At 43.5% G+C, this 22584-nt stretch overlaps 1 protein-coding gene across 1 annotated transcript in view; it reads right to left on the bottom strand.

The window, feature by feature from the left end:
• SLC24A3 (solute carrier family 24 member 3) overlaps window positions 1–22584 on the bottom strand; it is a gene marked incomplete at its 3' end in the record, with an annotated part of 433413 nt that overhangs the window by 218801 nt on the left and 192028 nt on the right. Inside the window, exon 2 of the mRNA XM_084247026.1 lies at window positions 11070–11146. Coding sequence (XP_084103152.1) covers window positions 11070–11146 — 77 coding nt within the window. The remainder of the gene's footprint in view (window positions 1–11069; window positions 11147–22584) is intronic.

Below are 22584 nucleotides of genomic sequence, written 5' to 3'. Positions count from 1 at the left end.
CCAGAGGTTGGGGGGGGGTGAGAGGATTCACCAGAGACAGAGTGGGGAGCATAACAGGCATATCTACTGAAATACACTGCTGAGGGGAGCAGCAGGTGAGATAGGAGAGGTCTGCTGTGCCATATATGGGTTAGCTCCCTGGCCAGGGATCAAACTCGGGATAATGTTGATAGCACTGAGATTTAACCCCTAGGCCACCAGGGAGGCCCCAAGGTACAGTTCTAACCAGACTTATGAATTCAAAACAACAATGGAGGATATGAATCAGCAACAGAATAAAGATAAAGAAAATATGAAGCAGCTACAATTAGAAGTAATGGAGCTAGGAAACATTAAAACAATTAAAAACTATAATTGAAATCCTCACCAGTACACAAACAGTAGCAATGGAGAGAATTAATTAGCTTAAAACACAAAGTTGGAGAACACACAAATAGAGCAATACAGAGAAAGAGAATAAAAAATGAAAATAGTTTAATAGCCCTTTGGGATAACTTAAAGACAAATAACATCCATATCATGAGGGTCCCAGAAGGAGATGAGAAAGAGAAAGCCAAAGAAAATTTATTTAAGAAATAATTGCTGAAAATCATCTAAATCTGAAAAATGAACCAGATGTTGTGATCTAAGAGGCCCAAAGAGATCCAACCAAAATAACACCCTCCCTTCTCCCCCACCTACACAAAGCTGTATTATAAAGCTGCTGAAAGTCAATGACAGTTAAACACAGTCAATGACTGTTAAAAACATCAAAAGAGGGCAACCTGTAAGGGAAGAACCAATCAGACCATCAGTGGGCTTCTCTGTAGAAACATTACAAGCACAAAGGGACTGAGAGGAGATATTTAAAACACTTAAAGAAAAAGACCTCCAACCCAGAATCCTTCACCAGGCAAGATTAAGGATTCAATATTCAAGACAGAAGGAAGAACAAGGAGCGTCACTGAAAAGTAAAAGCTAAAAGAATTTGTCAACACCAAACTTCACATAAAAGAAATTCTATAAGGGTTATTATAAAGCAACACAACAATAAATTTAGAAGCAACAGACAGCAAAATCACTTACCATGAAGGAGGAGGTAACAATACGGCTCATCAGAATGAGTCAGAGACCAGACTGTCCTATGTGTCACACAAATAGCGCATCATATACTAACCTCAATAGAATCCTCAAAAAAAAAAAAAAAAAGTAATAGAGGTAACACATAAGACAATGGAAATGGAAACTAAACAAAAAGAAGACCTTAAGCCCCTGCCCTGCAAAAAAAACCCCAAAACATAACAAAATGGCAATGAGTACTTATGTCCCAATTCAATAGTCTGAATTCAAAAGATGCAGAGTAGCTGAATAGATTTCAAAACAAAGTCCGACTTCTGTTGTTTACAAGAAGCACATCTTACCAACAAAGATAAGCATAGATGTAAAGTTTAAGGCTTGAAGAAAGTTATACGAACAAAAGACAACCAGAACAAACCACACACACACACACACAAACCAATCAGTTAACAGCTATACTTATATCTGATAAAACAGACTTCCAATTAGCAAAAGTAATAAGATATTGAGAAGGACACCATATTATTATTATGGATCTAATACAACAAGAAGAAATAACACTCATAAATATATATCCACCAAATGATGAAGCACCAAGATATACAAGAGACAATAACAGAACTAAAGAGAAATACTGATAACAACACAATAATACTAGGGAACTTTAATATGCCACTTACAACAATGGACAGATCAAAAAATAAGGAAACAACAGCTTTAAATGAACAGCTAGACCAAATAGGTCTAACAGACATCATAGACCATCCACCCCCAAGTTACCTTATAGACATATTTTTTTCAAGAGCACATGGGGGGGCCCTGGTGGCACAAGAGTTAAGTCTCAGCATTATCACCACTATAGTCTGAGTTCAACCCCCGGCCGGGGAGCTAACCCACATGGCGAAGCAGACCTCTACTGCCTTGGCCATTGTTCCTTCAGCAGTGTATTTCAGTAGATCTGCCTGTTCTCCCCACTCTGTCGCTGGTGAATCCCCCCAATTCCCAACCCCTCTACCTCTGGCCTACACCTCAGTTCTATGCATAAAAAAATAAAAATAATTCTTTAGAAAAAAAAGAGCACATGGAATATTTTCAAGAGTAGACCACAGGTTGGGAGACAAATAATTTGTCAATAAAAGTACAAACATTAAAATTATACCTAGTACTGACTTTGACCATAATGCCATAAAGTTAGAAATCAACCATAAGAAAAAAAAAAAAAAACTCGGCAAAATTAGGAATATATGGACACTGAACAAAATATTGCTTAATTGCTATTAGATAAAAGCAGAAATCAAAGCAGAAGTTAATGAAATAACTTGAGATGAATGAAAGTCATGATACAAAAAATCAAAATCTATGATTTTTAGTAAAAGCAAAAGCGGTCTTAAGGGAGAAGATAATTGTGTTACAGTGAGAAGCAAGAAAAATCCCAAATAAACAATCTAATATCATAGGAGGAACAAACAAGTGTCAGTTAGTAGAAGAAAGGAAATGGTGAAAATATGAGCAGAAATAAATTTTTAAAATAAAATGAAAAGGGTATGCAAATCAATGAAACTCAGAGTTCGTTCTTTGAAAAGATAAACGGATGACAAACCTCTAGTTAGGCGAACACAAAAAAGGAGAGACATTAATAAACAGAATCACCTGTGGAGAAAGCACCACAGATAGCACAGAAATACAGAGTCCTAAGAGATTACTATGTACAACTATATGCCAATAAATTTGATAACCTTGAAGAAATGGATAAATTTCTAGATCAATATAATCTACCACGACTAACCCAATAAGAAACATATGAGTTGAACAATCTGATCACAAGCATGAAAATTGAAAGAGTAATAAAAAGTCTTCTGAAAAACTAAAGCCCAGGACCAGAAGGCTTTTCAAATGAATCTTATCAAACCGTTAATGAAGAATTAATGCCCATCTTATTCAAATTATTTTATATAATGTGAGAAAGAATGCTCCCTAATGCCAACATTGCCCTCAGACCAAAACTACACAAAGTTAGCACAAGAAAATTATAGACCAATATCCTTGATGATCATATAACGATTTTCAACAAAATACTACCAAATCATGTATCACAAAGGTGTAAACCATGATTGAGTGGAATTTATCCCAGGGAGGAAGGACAGTTTAATATATGTAAACCAATCCATAAAATACATTATATCAAAAAAAGTAAAGATAATAATCATATGATAATATAATTATCAATAGAGAAAACATTTGGTAAGACTGAGCACTCATTTGTGTTAAAAATTCTAAACAGGATGGGAATAGAAGGAAACTACCTCAACATAATAAAGGCCATAAATCCACAAACCAACAGCCAATATAATAGTCAAAGGTGAAAAACTGAAATTTCTCACTTAAATTGGGGACAAAATAATGATATCCATTCATACCACTTCTGTTTAGCTCAGTATTAGAGGTTTTAGTCAGAGTTATCAAAAACAGGGGGGAAAAAAGGAATACGAGTCAGAAAAGAAGTGAAACTATTACTATATATACGAAATCCTAATGATCCTATTAAGAATAGAAACAAAATGGAGGCAGTTGGAGAGAATCAATGGGAGAGAATTATGAGTACTAAGGCAAGTCAGAATGACAAATACTGGACATTTCTTTTTTAAAATTTTTTAAATTTATGTATTTTTTACATCATTTTCATTTTTGTACAATGTATGCATTTTCATCTTGGTTATTAACCCTGTAAAATTCCCACCCCTCTTGTTTTGATCCTACTCCCTTTTCCACCCCCTGCAGTGTGACTCTGGTTTATAGTTGCCTGTTGAGTTTGATTTTCACTTTATTATAATTAGTCTTTTTCCTGATCCCTTATTTGGGTTTTCTACATTCCTGCTATGAGTGAGACCATCCGGTTTTTTTCTTTTTCTTTTTTAAGATTTATTTATGCATATAAGAACTGGGGTATAGGCCAGAGATGCAGAGGGTGAGAGGATTCAGAATGGGGAACAAAACAGGCAGATCGATGGAAATACACTGCTGAGGGGAGTAGAGGGCTAGTCAGGAGAGGTCTGCTGTGCCATGTGGGTTGCTCCCTGGCTGGGGATCGAACTCATGCTGCAGTGGCTGCGGGTAGCTTCATAGGTGGCGTTTTAAACCCTTGTGCCACCAGGGAGGCCCATTTTTCTTTTTCTTTCTGGCTTATTTCACTGAGCATGATCCCTTTCAGCTCCATCCATGTTGCTGCAAATGGCATGAGTTTTTTATGTTTTTTGATTGCTGATTAATATTCTATTGTGTATATGTACCACATCTTCTTGATCATGTCATCTATTTTTGGGCTTTTGGGTTGCTTCCAGGTTTTACCTATTGTCAATAATGCTGCAATAAACATAGGTATGCAGGTGTCCTTTTGAATTAATGTTTTTGTGTCCTTTGGGTAGATAACTAGGAGTGGAATTGCTGGATCATATGGAAACTCCATTTTTAGCAGATTGAGGAACCTCCACACAGCTCTCCATAGTGGTTGGACCACTTTGCACTCCCACCAGCAGTGCAGGAGAGTTCCTTTTTCTCTACATCCTCACCAACATTTGTTGTTGCTAGTTTTTTTAATATGGGCCATTCTCACTGGTGTAAGATGGTATCTCACGGTAGTTTTGATTTGCTTTTCCCTGATTGCAAGTGATGCTGAACATTTTAAAGAGCTTCTGTGCAGCAAAAGAGATAGTAACCAAAACAAAGAGACACCCCACTGATTGGGAGAAAATTTTGCACACAACACTAATGATAAAGGACTGATCACAAAAATCTACAAAGAGCTGAGACTCAACAAAACAAAGTCAATAACCCAGTCAAAAAATGGGCTGAAGAGCTGAAAAGAAACTTCTCCAAAGAGGAAATGCAAATGGCCAACAGGCATAAGAAAAAATGTTCAATACTGGACATTCCTAGTGCAGACAATTCAACAGTACAAAAAACTTTCAAATACCAGTGTGAGGGCTCTGAGGTTAAAGGGTGTGTGTGTGTGTGTGTGTGTGTTTGTGTAAATGGACAAGGGGAGAAAAGGGAGGATGTTGGGGGAAAAACACATACATCCATTGAAAAAAAAACAAAAAAAAAAACCTCACTCAAGAGACGTCAACCCATAAGCTGGCTGGAGACAGTGGTCAGGCAGGGAAAAAAATAAATAAATAAAAGAGCTAAGCCAATTGATAACTTCCAGGGACTGTAAATTAAGAAACAGTGAACTGGCCAGGTTGGGGGTGTTCAAGCAGAATAGGTGCGTATGACACCAGGTAGGGTGAGGGTCAGCACAGAGGCAGGGAGACCAGAAATTGTGAGATGGGAGCAGGGGCTGGAGAGATCCAGATCATCTAGCATCTTGCTAGGCTGGGGATACTACAACATAAAGGAAATATGGAATGCTCCTTGAAAAGCTGGAATTCCAGAAGGAGGGTACTATTTGAATAGTACCTCTCTCTTTCCCCTGAAATCCCAGTCACATTTCATCACCTCCATCCCAGGGTCCTTGGTACAGTATGAAACGGTCTCTGCAGCTCTGGGGAACAAGGAGGTCTTACTCTTTATTCAGATATGAGAAGATCCTGAATTTTAAAAGACTAATCTGGGAATAAGAGAGCATTTAGACATAGGCCCACAGAGAAAATTCCCCCAATTCCCAGACCAGAAATCTACTCCCTGGGTTGGAGATGGAAAGTGTGGACAGGAGCTGGGGACCGACAGAGTCCATCAACCTTGGGATGAAGTCCTGGACTGCATCATTTGGGGACTGACATCAGTGATCCTTGGTGCCATTAATGAGAATTTCCATCTCTGGGAGCCCTAGCTTGATAACCCAGCACAAGAATCCTGCTTGTGATTCCTAAATGGCCTGCACTGTGCCTTGCCCACCTCTGTTTAACACACACAAGTCCCTAAAATGGGCATTGGCTTCCAATGTTAAGCAAAGATGGAGATGTGGACAAGGGAGTCCCCCAGCACTGGAAACAGCAGCAGATGGTCAGGGGCCTGCAACTTGGCCCATGCATCCTTTTGCCAGCTTGGGAAACCTGAGGTTCCCAGATGCAGCTCCTAGGAGGAAGAAATTCCTTCTCCGTGTACAGATCAACCCTGAGTTTCCTACTGGGTTTCGCCAAGCCTTGTCCTTTTAGAATATGAAGATGGACAACAGAAAAATTCTCTGACCCTTTTCTCTTGGGCTGGCCCATGGGTGGGTCTGATGTGCTGGATCAGCTAGAAACTCCTCTTCCAAGCAGACTTACTGAGTGTGGATTTCCTTAGTAAGGATCATAGAATCTTTTTTCAGGAGTGTGATACTTTATACTACCTCACACACAAGCACATAGAAATACCTGCCTGCAGGGAGAGAGGAATTACCTTGGGAGGTGAAAGAGGGTCTATGTTTAGGAAGAACAGAGATGACCCAGTGCACAGAAGGAATTTATTTCTGCTGGGGAGGCTGATATAATAAGAACAAACAGAACGATGGGGCCTCCCTGGTGGCATAGGGGTTATGTCTCAGTGCTGTCATTGTTGTGGCCTGGGTTCAATTCCCGGCCAGGAAGCTGACCCACATAGCACAGCAGACCTCTCCTATTGTGCCCACTGCTTCCTTCAGCAGCGTATTTCGGTAGATCTGCCTGTACCGCTCCCCACTTTGTCTCTGGTGGCTCCTCTCATCCCTTGGGTCTCTGGCCTGTACCCCAGTTCTTCTATATATAAATAAATAAATCTTTTTTAAAAAGAACAGACAGAATGTCTTTTTTTTAATTATTATTTATACAAGAACCGGATTACAGGCCAGAATCACGGGAGGGTGAGAGGATTCACCAGAGACAAAGCGGGGAACAGAACAGGAAGACTGATGAAATACACTGCTGAGGGGAGCAGCGGGCAAGGCAGGAGAAGTCTGCTTCACCATGTGGGATTCTCGCTGGCCGGCCGGGATTGAACCGGGTCTGCAGAGGCTGTGGACAGCTTCACAGTGCGGTACTCAACCGCCTGCGCCACCAGGGGAAGCCCAAGAATAGACAGAATATCTTGAGAAAGAATTTCAAGTATAGATCATTTAAAGCTTCTTTAACTGAAAGAGCAGATATGAAGCTCAGCCTATAATCTCAAAGATTCAGCTATTTACCTGCAGGATGATAAGTAAAATTTCATGAGATATTTATAAATCACGAACAATGGTCTAGAAAATTGCCCACGGGATTCTTCCTAATTGAAACAAGCTCCCTAAGTTTATAGAATGCAAAGTTCTCACAGGCAGGGAAGTTTGTAGAGTCTCCATGTTACAATACATTGATTATAAAGCAAGTTCTAAGACAAGTGCGCTTTCTTGGGAATATTCAGTTGATAAAGTCATACAGATCATGGATTTCCACACACATAAGGAGCCCTTACGTGAAGACTAGTTGGAAAGAGCAGAAATCTTTTTAGTGCAGTCTTAGGAGTTAGGGTTTCTAAAATCCACAAAACCAGAAAGATTCAAGGGAAAATTAAAGCTATAGTGTTTGGAAAGTTTAACTAGCAATGGCTATTTGAGCTTCACAAAACACACAAAGAGGGAAGTATTTGCATGAAAGAAAGGAAAAAGAGAAGCAAGCTTTGACAGCTAAGACTGAAAAGACTTTTAAGGAGGTCCTCAGAGCCATCTGTGTACACAGACCAGCACCCAGCTGAGCCTGAAGCCTGTGGGTCTTACATGAAAAGTAAACTTACAGAGGTTAAATGGAATGGGGCAGGTGGGTGTAGGTACAAAGGCTAATTCTAATCAGGTTTCAGAGAACGATTTGAAAAGACTGGGTGAAATTTGGACAAGACCTGAAATTACCACCAGTTTATCCCACAAAGGGCCTGCCCCATGACCCTCTCTCTGGGGCAGGGGAAGTGACACACCTCTGGGACTCTGGCAGGAGGTCTTCCCACTCCTTAAGATGAGTGAGACCCAGCTCTTTAGGGCCCTAGATGTGATGACCTTCAGCCCCCTACGCCCCCATCTCTACGCCCCTTCTAAGGCCAAGGGTGTTCTCAGTGTACCTGGGACTCTTTCTGTGTGGCCAGTCTGGACCTTGCTCACCCAACTGGAGGGCATACCAGATTCTCTCAGGCAAGGCCTGACCCTAGTTAGCCATACACTCTAGGCAAGGAAGGAAGGCAAGAGCAGGAATTAGTTTCCTACCACCTTCAACTCAATGGGCAGCTCAGTCACCCCCTCCTTGTCCTTTGTGTCTGCTCCCTCCAGACACCCTGGGCTCTCAAGTTCTGCATCTTTGATGGCAGGCTGCCCTGTGAGAACCCCTTTTCTCTCTTCTCCTTTAAGAAATGCCTTCCTACTCTTCAAGCCCAGCTCAACCCACCCTGGATGGTGCCTTTCCCAAGACAGCAGCTCTTACAAAGTGAGGTTAAGCACACCTTGTGCTTCTAGGAGGGTCCAGCCCTAATTAGGTGACTGCAGAGCCTCAGATGTGCTTTCTAGATGGGCTACTACAGGAAACTGCTTAGGGCTCTGTAGCACTGACTCAAGCATTCATGTGTTTATGCTGGCCCTGATATATACAGGTCAGTCCTGGCAGCAGTTTTTCTTGCAACTAACAACATTCACCTACCAGTTCCTGAGCATCCTACATGTACAGGAGACAAAGGGAATCGCATATTCCTGCACTGAACAGATAGGGATGGAGCAGCTTTTTATGGTCAACAAACCAGACTTTGTGCAAAGGGCTTCCCCCATGAGGTTTGCATCCTACTGGGGAACTTATATTCTCCTGGGTCTGATAATGTAAGATTTGGTCCTTGACTTTGAGGAAGGCACAACAAGTTCACATGGCCAAGTAGAAGAGGTGATTACCTATTGTGTGAGTCTGGGTACATGCATGAATGTGGATGTCCAAGGCAGCAAGGTCAAGTTTGCCTTTAAGAGTAGGAACTGGGAAGAAGGCCTGCACAGGTCTTGGCAATAGCACAAGATATTTGGGCAGAGTATTTTGAAGTTCCATGTGTCTGAAGCATGATCCCAAAGGGTAGACCTTGGCTCCTGGACACCTCGCTTTGTGGTTTCTACAGTAGGGCCCAGGGCAGGGGCTGATGTGGAATTAGATACCAATGATGACAAAGTGCTAAGCTGTAGGCTTATGTCCCTGCCTGTGCCTCCAATGCCCACATGGCAAAGATCTACCACAAACAGAAGTCTGGGGATAGCCTGGACTCATGAAGAAGAAGGCAAATGTATCCCTTTGAACATCAACTGATTTGGAGGACTCTGAGGGGAGGTGGAGGTGGCAATTCACTGCAGGGCTCTGTCAGTGCAGGTGGCACTGCCACCTTGGGAAGATGAAAGCTCACACTTTTTGGGCTGAGGCTGGAAATCTCATCTCTCAGCTATCAAGGCACCAGGGTGCTAATGGCTACAGAGTATTCTGGATCCAACACAGTGTCTGGGTCTCCTCAGCTTTGCAACAGGGGAGCCTCTTTGGTGCCGAAGGTGGCAGCTGGCATACATATCAGTGTTCCGTGCCTGCAGCATTCCTGAAGGGTGGCAAAGAACCTACTTTATCATTTGTTATTTTTAGAAAATGTCTTTGCTGAAAAGGGATTTTTCATATCTTTTTGCCAAGGAGGGGTTCCACGGTATTGGGGTGGAAAGTAGGGAAAGATTTAAAGAGTTAGTTGATTTCCCTGGGGAGGAAATGGATCCAGCAAAATGGATTATCAGATGCCACACACAGAGCAAGGATGCAGAAGTGGAGTCCAAAGCTATGTTTGGCCTGCCACCAGAGCTCAGGGTGCGCCTACTGACTGACTCCCAGTGAAGACTGAAAAAGAAAGTCTCGGTCTTCTCCTGAGTAAGAGGAATCCAGTGGAAATGATGCATATGACTTCGGGGACTGGAAATTACACTTCTGGGCTTTCCTCTTTGTTCACTGAAATTCCTGAATTGCCATGTGGAGTTCACACTAGGGAGGCCACACAATCACAATTGAGCCAGTCCTCTGGGCATCCCATCTGGACACCTGACATCGGAGTGGAGGAGCCCAGTTGAAGGGTCCTCCAGCGCCAGCACTCCAAATCATCTCATTTCAGGTCCCAGACCCTACGGTGCAGCCTTTCCTCTGTGACCTGCTGACCTTGCTTGAGCTACCTAAAGTGTTTACTGGGTATGTAGCCCTGGGGAGTTTGCTTTGCAGTAATACATAACTGGAATGGAATGAAGAGCATTCTGGAGGAGAGTGAATGCCAACAGAGACGGGAAAGTGCAGTGAGGTACCTAGTCCAGAATTTGGCCTGGGCCTGTCCAGATCAGCAGCCTCTCCTTAGATACAGCTTCACACACACACATCCTCCCCACTCTCCACATGGGGGCAAGGCAAATCAAAAGCCTTCCATCCACAGGGTCTACAGAAGCAGGTGCTGGGGCACTGGTGGGCATTAAGAGCCAGAGGGGAGGGAAAAGACTTTTATCGGCCACCTGCTATATGTCAGACACAATGTTAATTGCTATTCCATTGAATCCAATAATTTAACAAATACTTTGTCCATACCATGTGACAGAATAGGTGATGCACAAAACAAAGCCCCTATTCTCATGGGGCTTATGGATGAGTGGAACTGAAGGACAGTAAGCAAATAAACTATATTCTATGTCAGAGAGTGATCCAGAGTATAGGAAAAAAAACAGAGCCAGGTAAGCAGACATTGGCATTTTGGAAAGGTTGGTTAGGAAAGAGCTCCCCAGAAGGTGGCATTTGAGCAGCAAGGGAACAAGGTTAAAAAGGGAAGAGCAAGTCAGTTTGACCTTGGAGCATGAGCTTTAAGCACTAATATCAAAGAAAGAATACACACAGGCATCTTTTGGAGATTGCCCCCTATAGGGTTCAGAGGATGCCCACAGGTGTGTGAACAGGAGGAAGGGAAGACATCTTTGGGGGCACCTCTCAGCCCACCTGCCAACCACTCACCAGCCAGGCCTCCCCTCCAGATGTTTCTGGGAGATTCACGAGAGGGGTACTTACACAGAGCACATGGAGAACCACCGCTCCCTGTCTTCTGTCCTCATTGGTGAAGATGTCATTGGGGAATTCATTCAGGGCTAAAGAGGGAGAAAAAAATCCAGCTCAGTACTGATGACAACATTTTTTCAGTGTTGGAGGTCTGGAAACTGTCCTGTTTTTTTTTTTTTTTTTTTAATATGGGGTCCATGAATTGGCTGAAAAAAATTACACCTTTACATTGACATTCTCTAACTGGAATTTAGTGTTTCTTTTGGGTAAGAAGGCAGGCAACAAAGCACAGCAGTGTTGGGAGCATCTGGGTCTGTCTTTCCAGTCGATCTTTTCAAGATACATTACACTATATCACACCTGCAGCTCTCATCACCTTGTCATGAGGGTGGCTTTAAGAGCACCACTGTGACTTAAAGTGTCAAGGAGGAAACAACACAAATTCATTATCACACAAATTATTTTCTAATAATTTGACAACTTCATTTCAATGTGAGAAGGTTCCTTTCATCCTTATATATTTTACTGGATGCTCTGCAAACCTTTTTTCTGAGTAGAGTTTGTGTGCTTCACTGGATTACAAGGGGTCTATGGCACCAGGTTAAGCCTCCTGCTCCAAACCGCCCTCATTTTCTTCCTTTGCTTCCCCAGAGCACCTGTTCTGACATGGGGTCTTGGGCCACATTTGCTGCTAAACTGGACTATCAGCCACAGGCCGCTTGCCCTCCTCTTCCTGCCCCCAAATCTTCCATGATATCAGTTGCAAGCCCAAGTTTGTACATGGGCAGTCCCAAACTGGCCCTCACTCTGCCCTGCTAGATCTTTCTTCCCTCTCTTTTTTATACTTTCATCTGTTCATTATTCAGACAATCACTAGTTGAGCGGCTGCTGGGCCCCGGGCTTGTGCGAGAGGGTGGGAGCCAGTGGTGTGGCTGCGTGTGCTCCCATATTCTCACCAGGCAGGATATTCGCCAGCCCCCTGAACACACCTTACTTTCTCTCTCTCTCTCCCTTTATATCTTTGTTTATCTGCACAGATTGTACCATCAGCCTGGAATATGTCCTCACCCCCAACTGTGCCCCCTCTCTCTGCCTCATAAAATCCAATCAGCCTTCATGGCCTGGGCCTTTATGAGGCCGCCTGTGGTCCCTCCAAGAGGAATCCTCCGCTCTCTTCTCTAGACGACATAGGATGCATCAGGCCAAGCTCTGCAGGCAGCAATGCACCAAGAATACCTCCTCAGCCCCAGCTCGACAGCTGTACCAGTGGGGAGTAGCCTTTCCCCCAGAGCTCTGTGAGTTCTCCAAGTCTTTCTCCAGGAACACTCAGTGAAACCTTCACCAGTGAATGAGGAGAGTATACAAGATGATACCTGCTTACCTCTTGTTTTGTTTGGCGTTCCCCCAAAGAAGACCCTTAGATAGGACTTGGAGATATAGAGTTCATTTGAGAGGTGACTTCTGAAACCAGGGAGGGAAACAAGTCAAAGATGGTGGCATTAATGAGCAAGTAAGTGAACACTTAGCACTGCATAGAACGTGCTCAGGGTCACAGCTCATTGGCCAATGGGTTTGCCTGAGACCAGGCCTTTGACTACTCCTTGAACAGGTTCCATGTTCTATTTTCAGGGGGGCACTGGATAAAGATGCAGGACAGGCCTTGGTGAGAGTCACAGGATATTGGGGACCAAGTATATGTCTAATGTACAAAACATGGCTCAGCTGTGCATGCTCGTTAATGGCACGAGAGTCTTACATGGCCCTTTATGTGATGCAGTGGAGGGAGACAAGGAAAGACAATGATGTCTCATGATCTCCCCAAGTGTCTTTCTAAGCTGATGCTGCTATGGGGAGTTGTCCAAGGAAAGAAGAGGAAGGAACCCTGCAGGACAGACCTGTTCCCCACATCTTGTGGGCATCTGAGCCCCAAATTTTCCAGCACTCACCATTTCTCATGGCCACCAAGACTTGTTCAGATTTGGGTCCAAACCTTTGATTCTGAAAATGTAACCACCACTGTCCAATCTTTGCCCTTCATTATGATGTTCCCTTTGATTTATAGGAATGTCAGTATCCTTGGGAGGTAGGGCTGGGATGGTCTTAGAATGGGTTGAGAGAAGATTCTGGTGGGCAGGAGGGGCCACTATGAACTTGTGCAATGTGACATTTATTGAGCACCTGCTCCCAGCAGGCATGGTGCCTTACATTTTGCACCCACTGTCCCTTTTCATCCTCATGAATGCTGTTATTCCCATGTTGTAATGAAAAAACAAGGAGCCAGAAGGATCATACACCATTGCCAAAGATGTACAGTTGGAAATCTTCAGAGCAAGCCCACACACCCTGCAAATCCAGGTCAGTGACCCTTACTGCTGTGCCCCAGCTCCTGACATCTTTTTTGTAATCTTATTCTGCCAGTGACCACTTCCTTCTTTGACTTCCTCCAAGCAGGGAGTCTGATCCAATCTAAACTCTGACACCACAGTTAGGAGGAAAACAGGTAGGCTATTTTTTTTTTTTCTTTGAATTTCTCCATGTAGCTGTCAGAGCTTTGCAGCCCAGGCCAGGGCAGGGAATAAACATGACCAGCCTATTTCCCTCCCACTCCCAGAGCCAAGTTCATATATGATCACCTTCAGAAACTGAAACCAGTCTGCTCCATGATGGGCATCCCATAAAACACTCACATGTGGGCACCACTCAGGTGACGCTCCATCATCAGTGGGGCTCAGAGGAGGAAATGGGGAGGAATCTTGAGGTACGTTCTCTCACTATAAGTGCAAGTCAAGATACCACTTTACTTTCTGTCTGGGGCCGCCTACATGGAGTAATATGGCTTTGAACAAAAATGTGGCTGAGGGCAACCCATGGTGGGAGTGAAGACTGCAGCACTCAAGCATCAGTCTGCATCTGCAGGACGTCCTCCCGCCCCCTGCAGGCAGGACGTCCTCCCGCCCCCTGCGGCAGGGTCCACCCAAGGCCTGCAGTGGTATGGCTATTTCAAGGGCACCATGGCTATTTCAAGTGGCACACTTACATTTTTGAATCTAGGCATTAAGATTTTAAATCCCCTTGGCACTGAAAAAATAGCAAGTGGGTGAGAGGAAAGACTGGATAAATGGATCCCACCAGACTTTGCATTCTGTAGAGAAAGGCAGAAATCTCAATATCCAACCAACCCTGGAGATGGCTAGGGTTCACCCCTATTTTGAGTTGGACTCATAAGGTCCATTCTGGCTCAGGAAGGGTTGAGGTGCTGCCCAAAGTCCTGGACACATACACAAGGGACCGCTGTGCAGGCTCTGACTTGCTGGGGCCCTAGGAGCAGGCGTAGAAGCCCCAGAGTTGCCCATGCCAGAGTCAGGAATTGGGGCTCTGTCCAGATATCCACCCAAAGCCTGTGCCAAAGGCACACACCCCTTATCACATCTTCTTAGCCTTGCACAACACACAACAAGTGTGATCCTGGTCCAGGAGACCAGGCACAAATGCATCAAGAAACCATCCCCATCATGACTGGTGTGGTGGTGTCCAGTGTCCACTACAGCCTGAGACCCCATCCCTGTGATCTTCCAAGCTTCCTCTGTGAAAGAACTGAATGAGAGGAGGTTCTGCATGTTTTCATGAGTAGGAAAGTGAGATAATCACTAGTACATGCATAATCGACAGTGGCGTGTATCAGAAGCCATGGGCTGGAGGTAGCAGAGGGAGGCCCTGTGCCTAGGCTTAATGTTCAGGGTAAAGTGTTGTCGGGGTTTGCATTCTGAGTTCAGCGTGGCAGGGCCAAATGATTAAGATCTGCAGCAGAGTTGGCTGCATTGTAACATGTTCTTAATTAAGCACCAATTTCACCATGTTACATATTCTCTGACTCATTTGCAAAGGACATTACCAGCTGACCCAGGTCGCAGAAAACGTGATTCAGGAACAGTCCTATTACTGGAGATGCACTGTGGCGGCAGCTTCATTTTGGGGGGACTGAATGCTTATGACTGATCTTAGTCAGTCCATGCTCAAGCGCTAGACACACAGCCAATACATGTTATTGCAGGTTGCTGTGGTTTATAGCAGTTTGGTATAATTGTGTTTCATCTTCCTAAGCCAGGGATCAGCCAGCCTGGGGTTAAGAAAGGGTCCTCAAGTGGAATCTGGAAATGTGGGTCTCAATCCCAGCACTCCCACAGGGTGGCCTTTGGTGGCTGCCAATTCATCTCTCCAGGACTCAATTTGCCTACTGGCCATCTGAAAAGTGGCCTGAGAGCCCTCTTTGGTGATCCTTCTAGTCCCCCACAGGGCACTCCATCGTACACAGTAGAAGTGTAAGAAGTGTCAGTGGGGTGCAGATTCTGAAGGGCGCAGTCCCTGGAGGCTACCCTAGGAGGGAGCAAGTCAGTGCCGCCCAGCTGTCCTGGCAGGTCAAGAAAAAATCTGTCAGTGCAGGGGAGTGTGCTTCCTCGAAAACGAGACAATCCCCACTTGCCAACCTAGACTCTAGGGCTACAAGCACTAGTGGGGAATGACGTTTCCAGAGTAGCCACAGCTCCACAAGGAAAGGGTGGTGGAGACAGGGTGGTGCAGTGCACTGTGCTGGACCGAGAGGCTCTGCTCAGTGCTGATGGTGGTGCAACACCACCCAGGCCGTCCCCTGTGTGGATGTGCTTCCTCACAGCCAACTCCAAAAGAACAAGGGCTGTTCATAGCAGAGGTGTGAATGAAGAAGCACCCCCACCCCTGGGGTCACAACATTTTCCTTTGGCTACTGGTGAGATTTTGCACAGGGAGGGATCGGGTTCAGGTCCTACTTCCATCACTCCCCACCTCTCATCCGTAGAGTGGGGTGTGGATGGCAGCTGGCAGGGCTGCTGTAAAGAGTGCAGGCAGAGTAGGGGAACTATTTCCCCCATGCTTCCTGGGCTCCTATCCCTGTTCTTCATGACTAAACATGATGAGATGCCAGGCCAGCAAGGGCATCTTGCTGACTCATTCCTTTCTGGTATTGGGGCTGAAATCCATCTATGACCTACTCCTGCCCACTTAGTGGTGGCATCTGTTTCTCCAGGATGGTGGTTAGTTCAAGGGAGCAGCATGAATGCCTGTGCTTCTAGGTAAGTGCTTCCCACATTCAGGAGTTTGGGGCCACATGGCCCATGTGGCATTCTGGGGACAGCTACACGTCTGCCTGAGGGTTCCCCTCAAACATAGCCCAAATCCTCAAAGTCTGCTCCTCTCTTCCTCTTCTCCAATTTTTCTTTTAATACCTCTTGCCAGCCCCAGGGGCCAGCAGAGGCAAGCAGTGCTGTTCCCATAGAAACCACAGAGCCCTGAACGGAGTGGATTGCCCTTACCAAGGCAACAGCAATCAGCGCCCCTGCTTCTCTGTCCTGGCTGCTTTCCTGAGGCCTGAATTTGATGAGTCTAAACGGAGGTTTGAAGGGGATGGAGAGTTTTTTGTTTGGTTGGGAAAAAAAATGCATGGGGACATTCATGGCATCTTTAGATATACTAATCAATCACATATTGAGCAACTGGAGCAGTCCAAGATGAAGGTCCACACAGACCCCAAAGCCTGGATCCCTAGCAAAGCTGAGCCCGAGTGAAAGGAATCTGGGCCACTGAAACAACCAGATCTTGGTCTGGTCTCTCCTCCCCTTCGGCCTTTTCATGACAAAATACCATGTGCATCTTGATTGAGTGACCTCCTAGGGGTTGGGTTGCCCAATCTGGGGTCCTAGCCAACTCCTCTCCTGCAGTGATGGGTGACTTCATGCTTCTATTTTAGACATTCCTACCTGCTCCAGTGCTCCCTCCAAAAAGCCTGCTGTTTCCTCTCCCCCTGGCATGAAGGTGGGGAAACCCTGTCTGCCTAGAGTGGTAACAATCAGCTTCCCGGGGAGTCTTCCTGCCTTTCTGTCACCCTGTGGATGAATCCCAGCAAATGGTTTTCCAACCAAACTGCACTCATTTATTTCCTGGATAACCTTGGACTCAACTCCATGGGTGCCCCCAGAGGACAGGAGTCCTGCAATGTGTTCCTCTATGAATGCTTACCAGGCCAGAGCCCATGAAAGAAAATAATAAATTCCATGTGAATACAAGTGTGAATGAACTAAGAGGGTCATCTCTTCCCAGGAGATGATTTTTGTATAAATACAAGAGAGAATTATTGGCTGAGAAATGAAATTGGGAGGGACAGTGCATTCAACCTCCCACCAACTGGATTCTAACTCTGGCCGCTCTTTGGGTTGTTCACAAATATTCCATTCCCCCATGATCCAGAGACTTGGAAAGAGTACATTTTGGGTCCCCTTCAAGGGTAGGTGGGTTCACAAAGTTTGCTTTGACTGGTGAAATGTGAACAAAAAAACACGTCCCGCATCTGAGCAGACTTCATGAGCCAGTGCCTGATTCACCACCTTGCCTTTTCTTGTTGTGTCTAAACATTCATGGAACTATGTCAAGATGAATCTTCATCAGCCTGGGTCCCTGTGTAACTGATGAATCTCACTCCTGATGTATACTTTTTGTAGATGTAGCAGGAGTGAAAGTTAACATTCTTATTCCTCTTAGCTACTGAGATTTGGGGACTATTTGTTACTCAGCATATCTGAGCTCATCCTGAATAATGTGATAGCTGATATGGTTCTTGGCATTCCTAAAGCATTTCACACATAAACTCTCGTCTCACCACGATTTTTGGTTTCTTCTGTCTTCTCCACTAGACCGAGGGAGGGCAGATAAGGTTACACAGATACTTATTTTTCTCTATATCCCCCATGCCTAGAAAACTGCCTGGCACAGAGTAGTTGCTTAATGAGTGTTTGCTAATCAAATGAAGACATCTGTCCTAAGTGAAGACCCTGAACAAAATTTTCCAGAAAAAGAAACTGCAAAGTTAGGTATATTCACCACTTCATATTCTATATATTTAGTCTCTGGAAACGCTTTACAGACATTTCAGTGCCTTCCTCTTATGCTAACTGTGGTTAAGCAAGCCACAGGGGAAGGGCACAGGGTGTCCTCAGAACTGCAGCCTGCTGTGAGTCTGTCTTTGAAATCTGTGTCTGGTCTTAAGGACCATGTTTCAGTAACAGTGGAAAATTTATTAACAAATCAGTGATGTGCAAAAAAGTACACACAGAGCCTTTACCATGTGTTGGTTACACTGTCATCAATAAAGGTTACATCAAAATACAAAAAATACATCAGACACACAGTCTTGATTACTGAGGAGTTTACAGTTAACTGGACAAAAGGTTAGGCAGGGAGCCCTCAACTGTCCTTAAAATCATCCCAATAATTTAAGTGAATAGAATGTAACACATCTTCATTACATACTACAAGTATCTATTTATCACTTTTTCATTGCTTCTATATGATAGGATAGGAAGCATTATCCCCAACATATGAAATAAACTAAGGCACAAGGAAGGAAAGCAAGCAATCCAACTTCACACAGATGTTAGTGGAAAGGCTGAGATCATAACTGGAGTCTGACTTTTTAGCGTGTCCTATATGGGAAGGACAAACAGGCCTTTTATTCTGGACTTATAAAGGCACAAGTCCTTCTCTATAAAAGTCAGAAAGAAAGTTCTAGGTTCAAAAGGGTTGGCACATACAAAAAGATGATGAACAGCATGTCTTGTGAAGGGGGACCTATGTGAAACATTGGTCATGATAATCAGCAGCCTCCACACAGGACAAATCAAACTATCAACCAAACAGATATCACCAGTCACACTTACTGAGAAAGGTTACTTCAGCTAAATTCTCATGGGTTGACATTTGCATACAAAAACCCATGTTTACAAGAGCCCTAAGACCTTGACTTAACGCCCTTCTTCAACAGCCCAGAGTCTTTGACCTTGGGAAAACTTCTTAACCTCTTCCAGTCTTTATTTCTCATAGCACAAAAAAGGAAAATGAAAATAATAATGGTTATTATGAGGACTACTAGTGCTGATGGTTATGAGAGATGTTGTACCTATAACTGGGTAATTAGCAAACTGTAGCTCCTTTTACTGTATCAAAAAATGAAGAGGGAGAAATATGGACAAGGAGTGTTCCCCAAGATATCAATGTTCTGTCCACATTCCTAGGGTCCTACCACTTTTATGCTAAGCAACTCCCAGCACTTGCATCTCCTCTCCTGGGGGTTTCTCCAAAGCTGGGAAAGGTGCTCTGCCCAGATGCTATTGGCTGGAAATGCTGGAGGGTTAATATAGCACCTCCCCATAGGAGAAGCCCTCAACCACGTTCTGATGGAAGGTGGATAGATACATCTATCTCTGCTCCCCCACCACTTAGATGAGATCATTCAGAGGCACTTCACACTGTTCACTAGAGTTCTCCGGAGAATTAAGCTTGGTGACAACTGGCTTTATAACATTCCATTGATTGGCTGCCCTCCCTTCCCTGTCTCATTTCCTGACACCTTTATCTGGGATCATCTCCTAAATAAACTTGTACTTGAGTATGCCTCAGGGTCTACTTCTGGCAAGCCCATATTAAGACCCAGGGGACCTAAGAATTTTGCATTTGTGCACTCCTACATTTCAACAAAGATTATTTTTTGCAAAGGAGGACTCCTCCATATTCAGGTGAATTTCCCCCCAATAATGGCAGCAATCTTTAATGGCCTTATTTCCATGCATTTACACAGAAATGGTGCATTTTATATCTTTGAGAGCAGCTGGGACCATCTCGCTCCTGAATGCAGAATAGGAGACTGTCTTTACCCCTTTTTCTTGGTGCTGAAGTTGATTCAACACCCCTGAGAAACTCCTTGACTTCCACTTCAGAGCTCTTTTTCTCATGTTCATATTGGCAGGAGATTTTAAAACAATCATCCCACAAGTTTTTCTCCTGGAAGGGAACAGACATTCTTTGCAACTAAAGAACCCCAATCATTAGTTACGTAGACTTTTGGCCTGGCAGGGCACTGACATGTAATTTGATGAACTGGAAACATATTTCTTTATCAATAATAGAAAGTCATGGCATCAGTACTGCTCATGTCTCTGTGCCAGCAGCTACTGTAGAAAATACAGCAATCCCATGAATAATGGAGTATTCTGAGGCCACAAACATGGCTGCAAATAGGAGACCTATTTGCATGGGCAAGAGCTTACAACTTGCATTTGTTGCTCATGTGGGATTACCATGGCTATGTCAGTAATGAATTCTCATTAAAGGAAATGAAATATTTATAGTAAATAGTGTTGTGGTATTCAGAACTTTATGCCCTTTTTGGACTGCTCTGTTCTTCAAACTGTCCCTTGGTGTCAACATCAAAGACAGAAGGTTTGGATGTACAAGCTGAGGTCTGACTCCGGTGCTGCATCTTTCATGCTCTCATGTCTGCTTATTGATTCAGAGAAATTCAGACCAACATACTCATATGTGCAGACACCCACTGGACAGCATATTAAGAGGACACACAATGGTTAGAAGGAATGTCCACTCCTCCTCAGCACCCTTGAGAAAGATGAGGCGGCCCGAAAAACTTTTTTAGAAAAAAATGCAATTAAAGCAGTTCTCTTTGAAACTACTTTGAAAAATTTCACTTTTTATGCATTTATTTTATAGAAGATAAAATGTGTGTGCTAAATGATTCAAGGCTTCAAAATTAGTGATTTAAAAAAATGTTATCTCGTGAAATTTCAGAGCTAGAAGTAACCTTTAGTGTGGTATTTATTGGTCCACAGGTGAATGGGCAACAACAGAAGTATTTGATGAGGAACACAGTTAAGTTTTTCCTTTGCTGCCCCTTTCAAAATCTGTTCATTTTCTTTCTCCATGCTGTTAGTTCATGACCATCAGTTTCAGGGATAGAAAATAGAACCCATCTCATATTTTCATCAGTTGACTGGTAATGACTGACTGAGAATGAGTCTTGGATGGGGCTAAGTGTGGCAGAGCATCAAGACCCATTAGCAGCATCTTCTATGGTTATGGCAAGTAGAATGGGGCACATTTCTTATTTACACTGAAGCGCTGCTATGAAAGTCCTAAAATGAAAGAATAATTGGCACTCCCTGCACCAGGTAACATTGATTCTTACCATTATTTCCTTTGATCTGCACATCTTTTAAAGTTCAATCTATTTAAGGGGGGGTGGGGGAATAATGCGATTCTTCAAAGAGACCAAATATATTTAAAGCCAACGTGTTAAGTTCTTACTCACCTAAAAATATTAGGTGAAATACACTGAATGAAATATTGAAATAACTATCTAAGAAAACTGGTTGTAGCAAGAGTATTGACAGTTGACAAAATACAAGCTGCACCTTCTCCTCACTTTAGTGCTTGGCAACTGCTGGCATCTCCTTAAGGAAAAAGGAAGATGTTACCTGCAGGAAAAAATTTTGATTTTATATTATCACATAACATTTACCTAGGATTTTAGGTCAAAGCACTCAAGAATCTTCTCCTTTCAAGTGAAGCTCTTTTAAGTGTTTATTTGAACTCAAGATTTTTTTGTTGTTGTTGGATCATTAAGTTTGTGCATCCAAAGTCTAGATCCCAGATGTCATGGACCCATTTCTTGGAAAACATCTGTCACTGAATATGAAAATTAAGAAAAGAGTGTAATTAGCCCAGAACAAAACCTAATTTCTTATATCCAATTTTCTCTATTTTCTTGGCTCATCACTGGCATGATGGCACAACTTAGCGCTGAATGAAACAGACTAAATGCTTTTCATTCCCATAATGTACTTTGGTCTGCAACTAGCTTTTTGATATAGGTCAAAAGTAGGAACCAATGACAAGGAATGCATCTTGAAGGCCATAATGCTGATTTATAATTAGCAGATCAAGATTGATCATAGTTTGAAGCAAGCAAGATCAAAGCAAGGGGATTTAGGATTTACTTGATGTGTGCATAGCAAACTTTGATTGTGTATTCAAATTATGAATGATATACTGAGGCAACTTTGGATACTACTGTCATTTTTTTAAGATTTATTTATTTATGCATATGAGAACTGGGGTGTAGGCCAGAGGTGTGGGGTGGAGTTAAAGGATTCACCAGAGACAGAGTGGGGAGCAGAACAGGCAGACTGACTGAAATACACTGCTGAGGGGAGCAGTGGGAGAGACAGGAGAGGTCTGCTGTACCATATGGGTCACATCCCTGGCTGGGATCAAATTCGTGCTGCAGTAGCTGTGAATTGCTTCATAGTGCTGATGCTTAAACCCTTGTGCCACCAGGGAGGCACCAGATACTACTGTCTTTCTCTGAGGAGCATTGAGTTTTGTTCTGGCAGGAAGTTAAATTATTGGAAGTTAAATTTTGGTCTTCTCAGGTGGTAATTTTAGAGATTTTTCTAATAAAAGTCTTTTTTGATTATATTCTTAGTCTTGGGATGTGGTTGCTGCAGGATTTCACTGGAAAGTCTGAGCTAATTACTAATTCTCTTGAGCTATGGGGACTTGAACTCCAAACTGCATACCCAGTACTGGGTAGCTACTGAAATCTCTATAAAGTATTTCAGCCTTTCTGCTATTGTTTCTTCTGAGCTGCTTG

Source organism: Talpa europaea (genome assembly GCF_964194135.1).
Source record: "Talpa europaea genome assembly, chromosome: 11".
Classification (NCBI taxonomy): Eukaryota; Metazoa; Chordata; class Mammalia; order Eulipotyphla; family Talpidae; genus Talpa; species Talpa europaea.
Note: the sequence above shows the minus strand (reverse complement) of the source record. Positions and strands in the feature narration are given on the sequence as shown.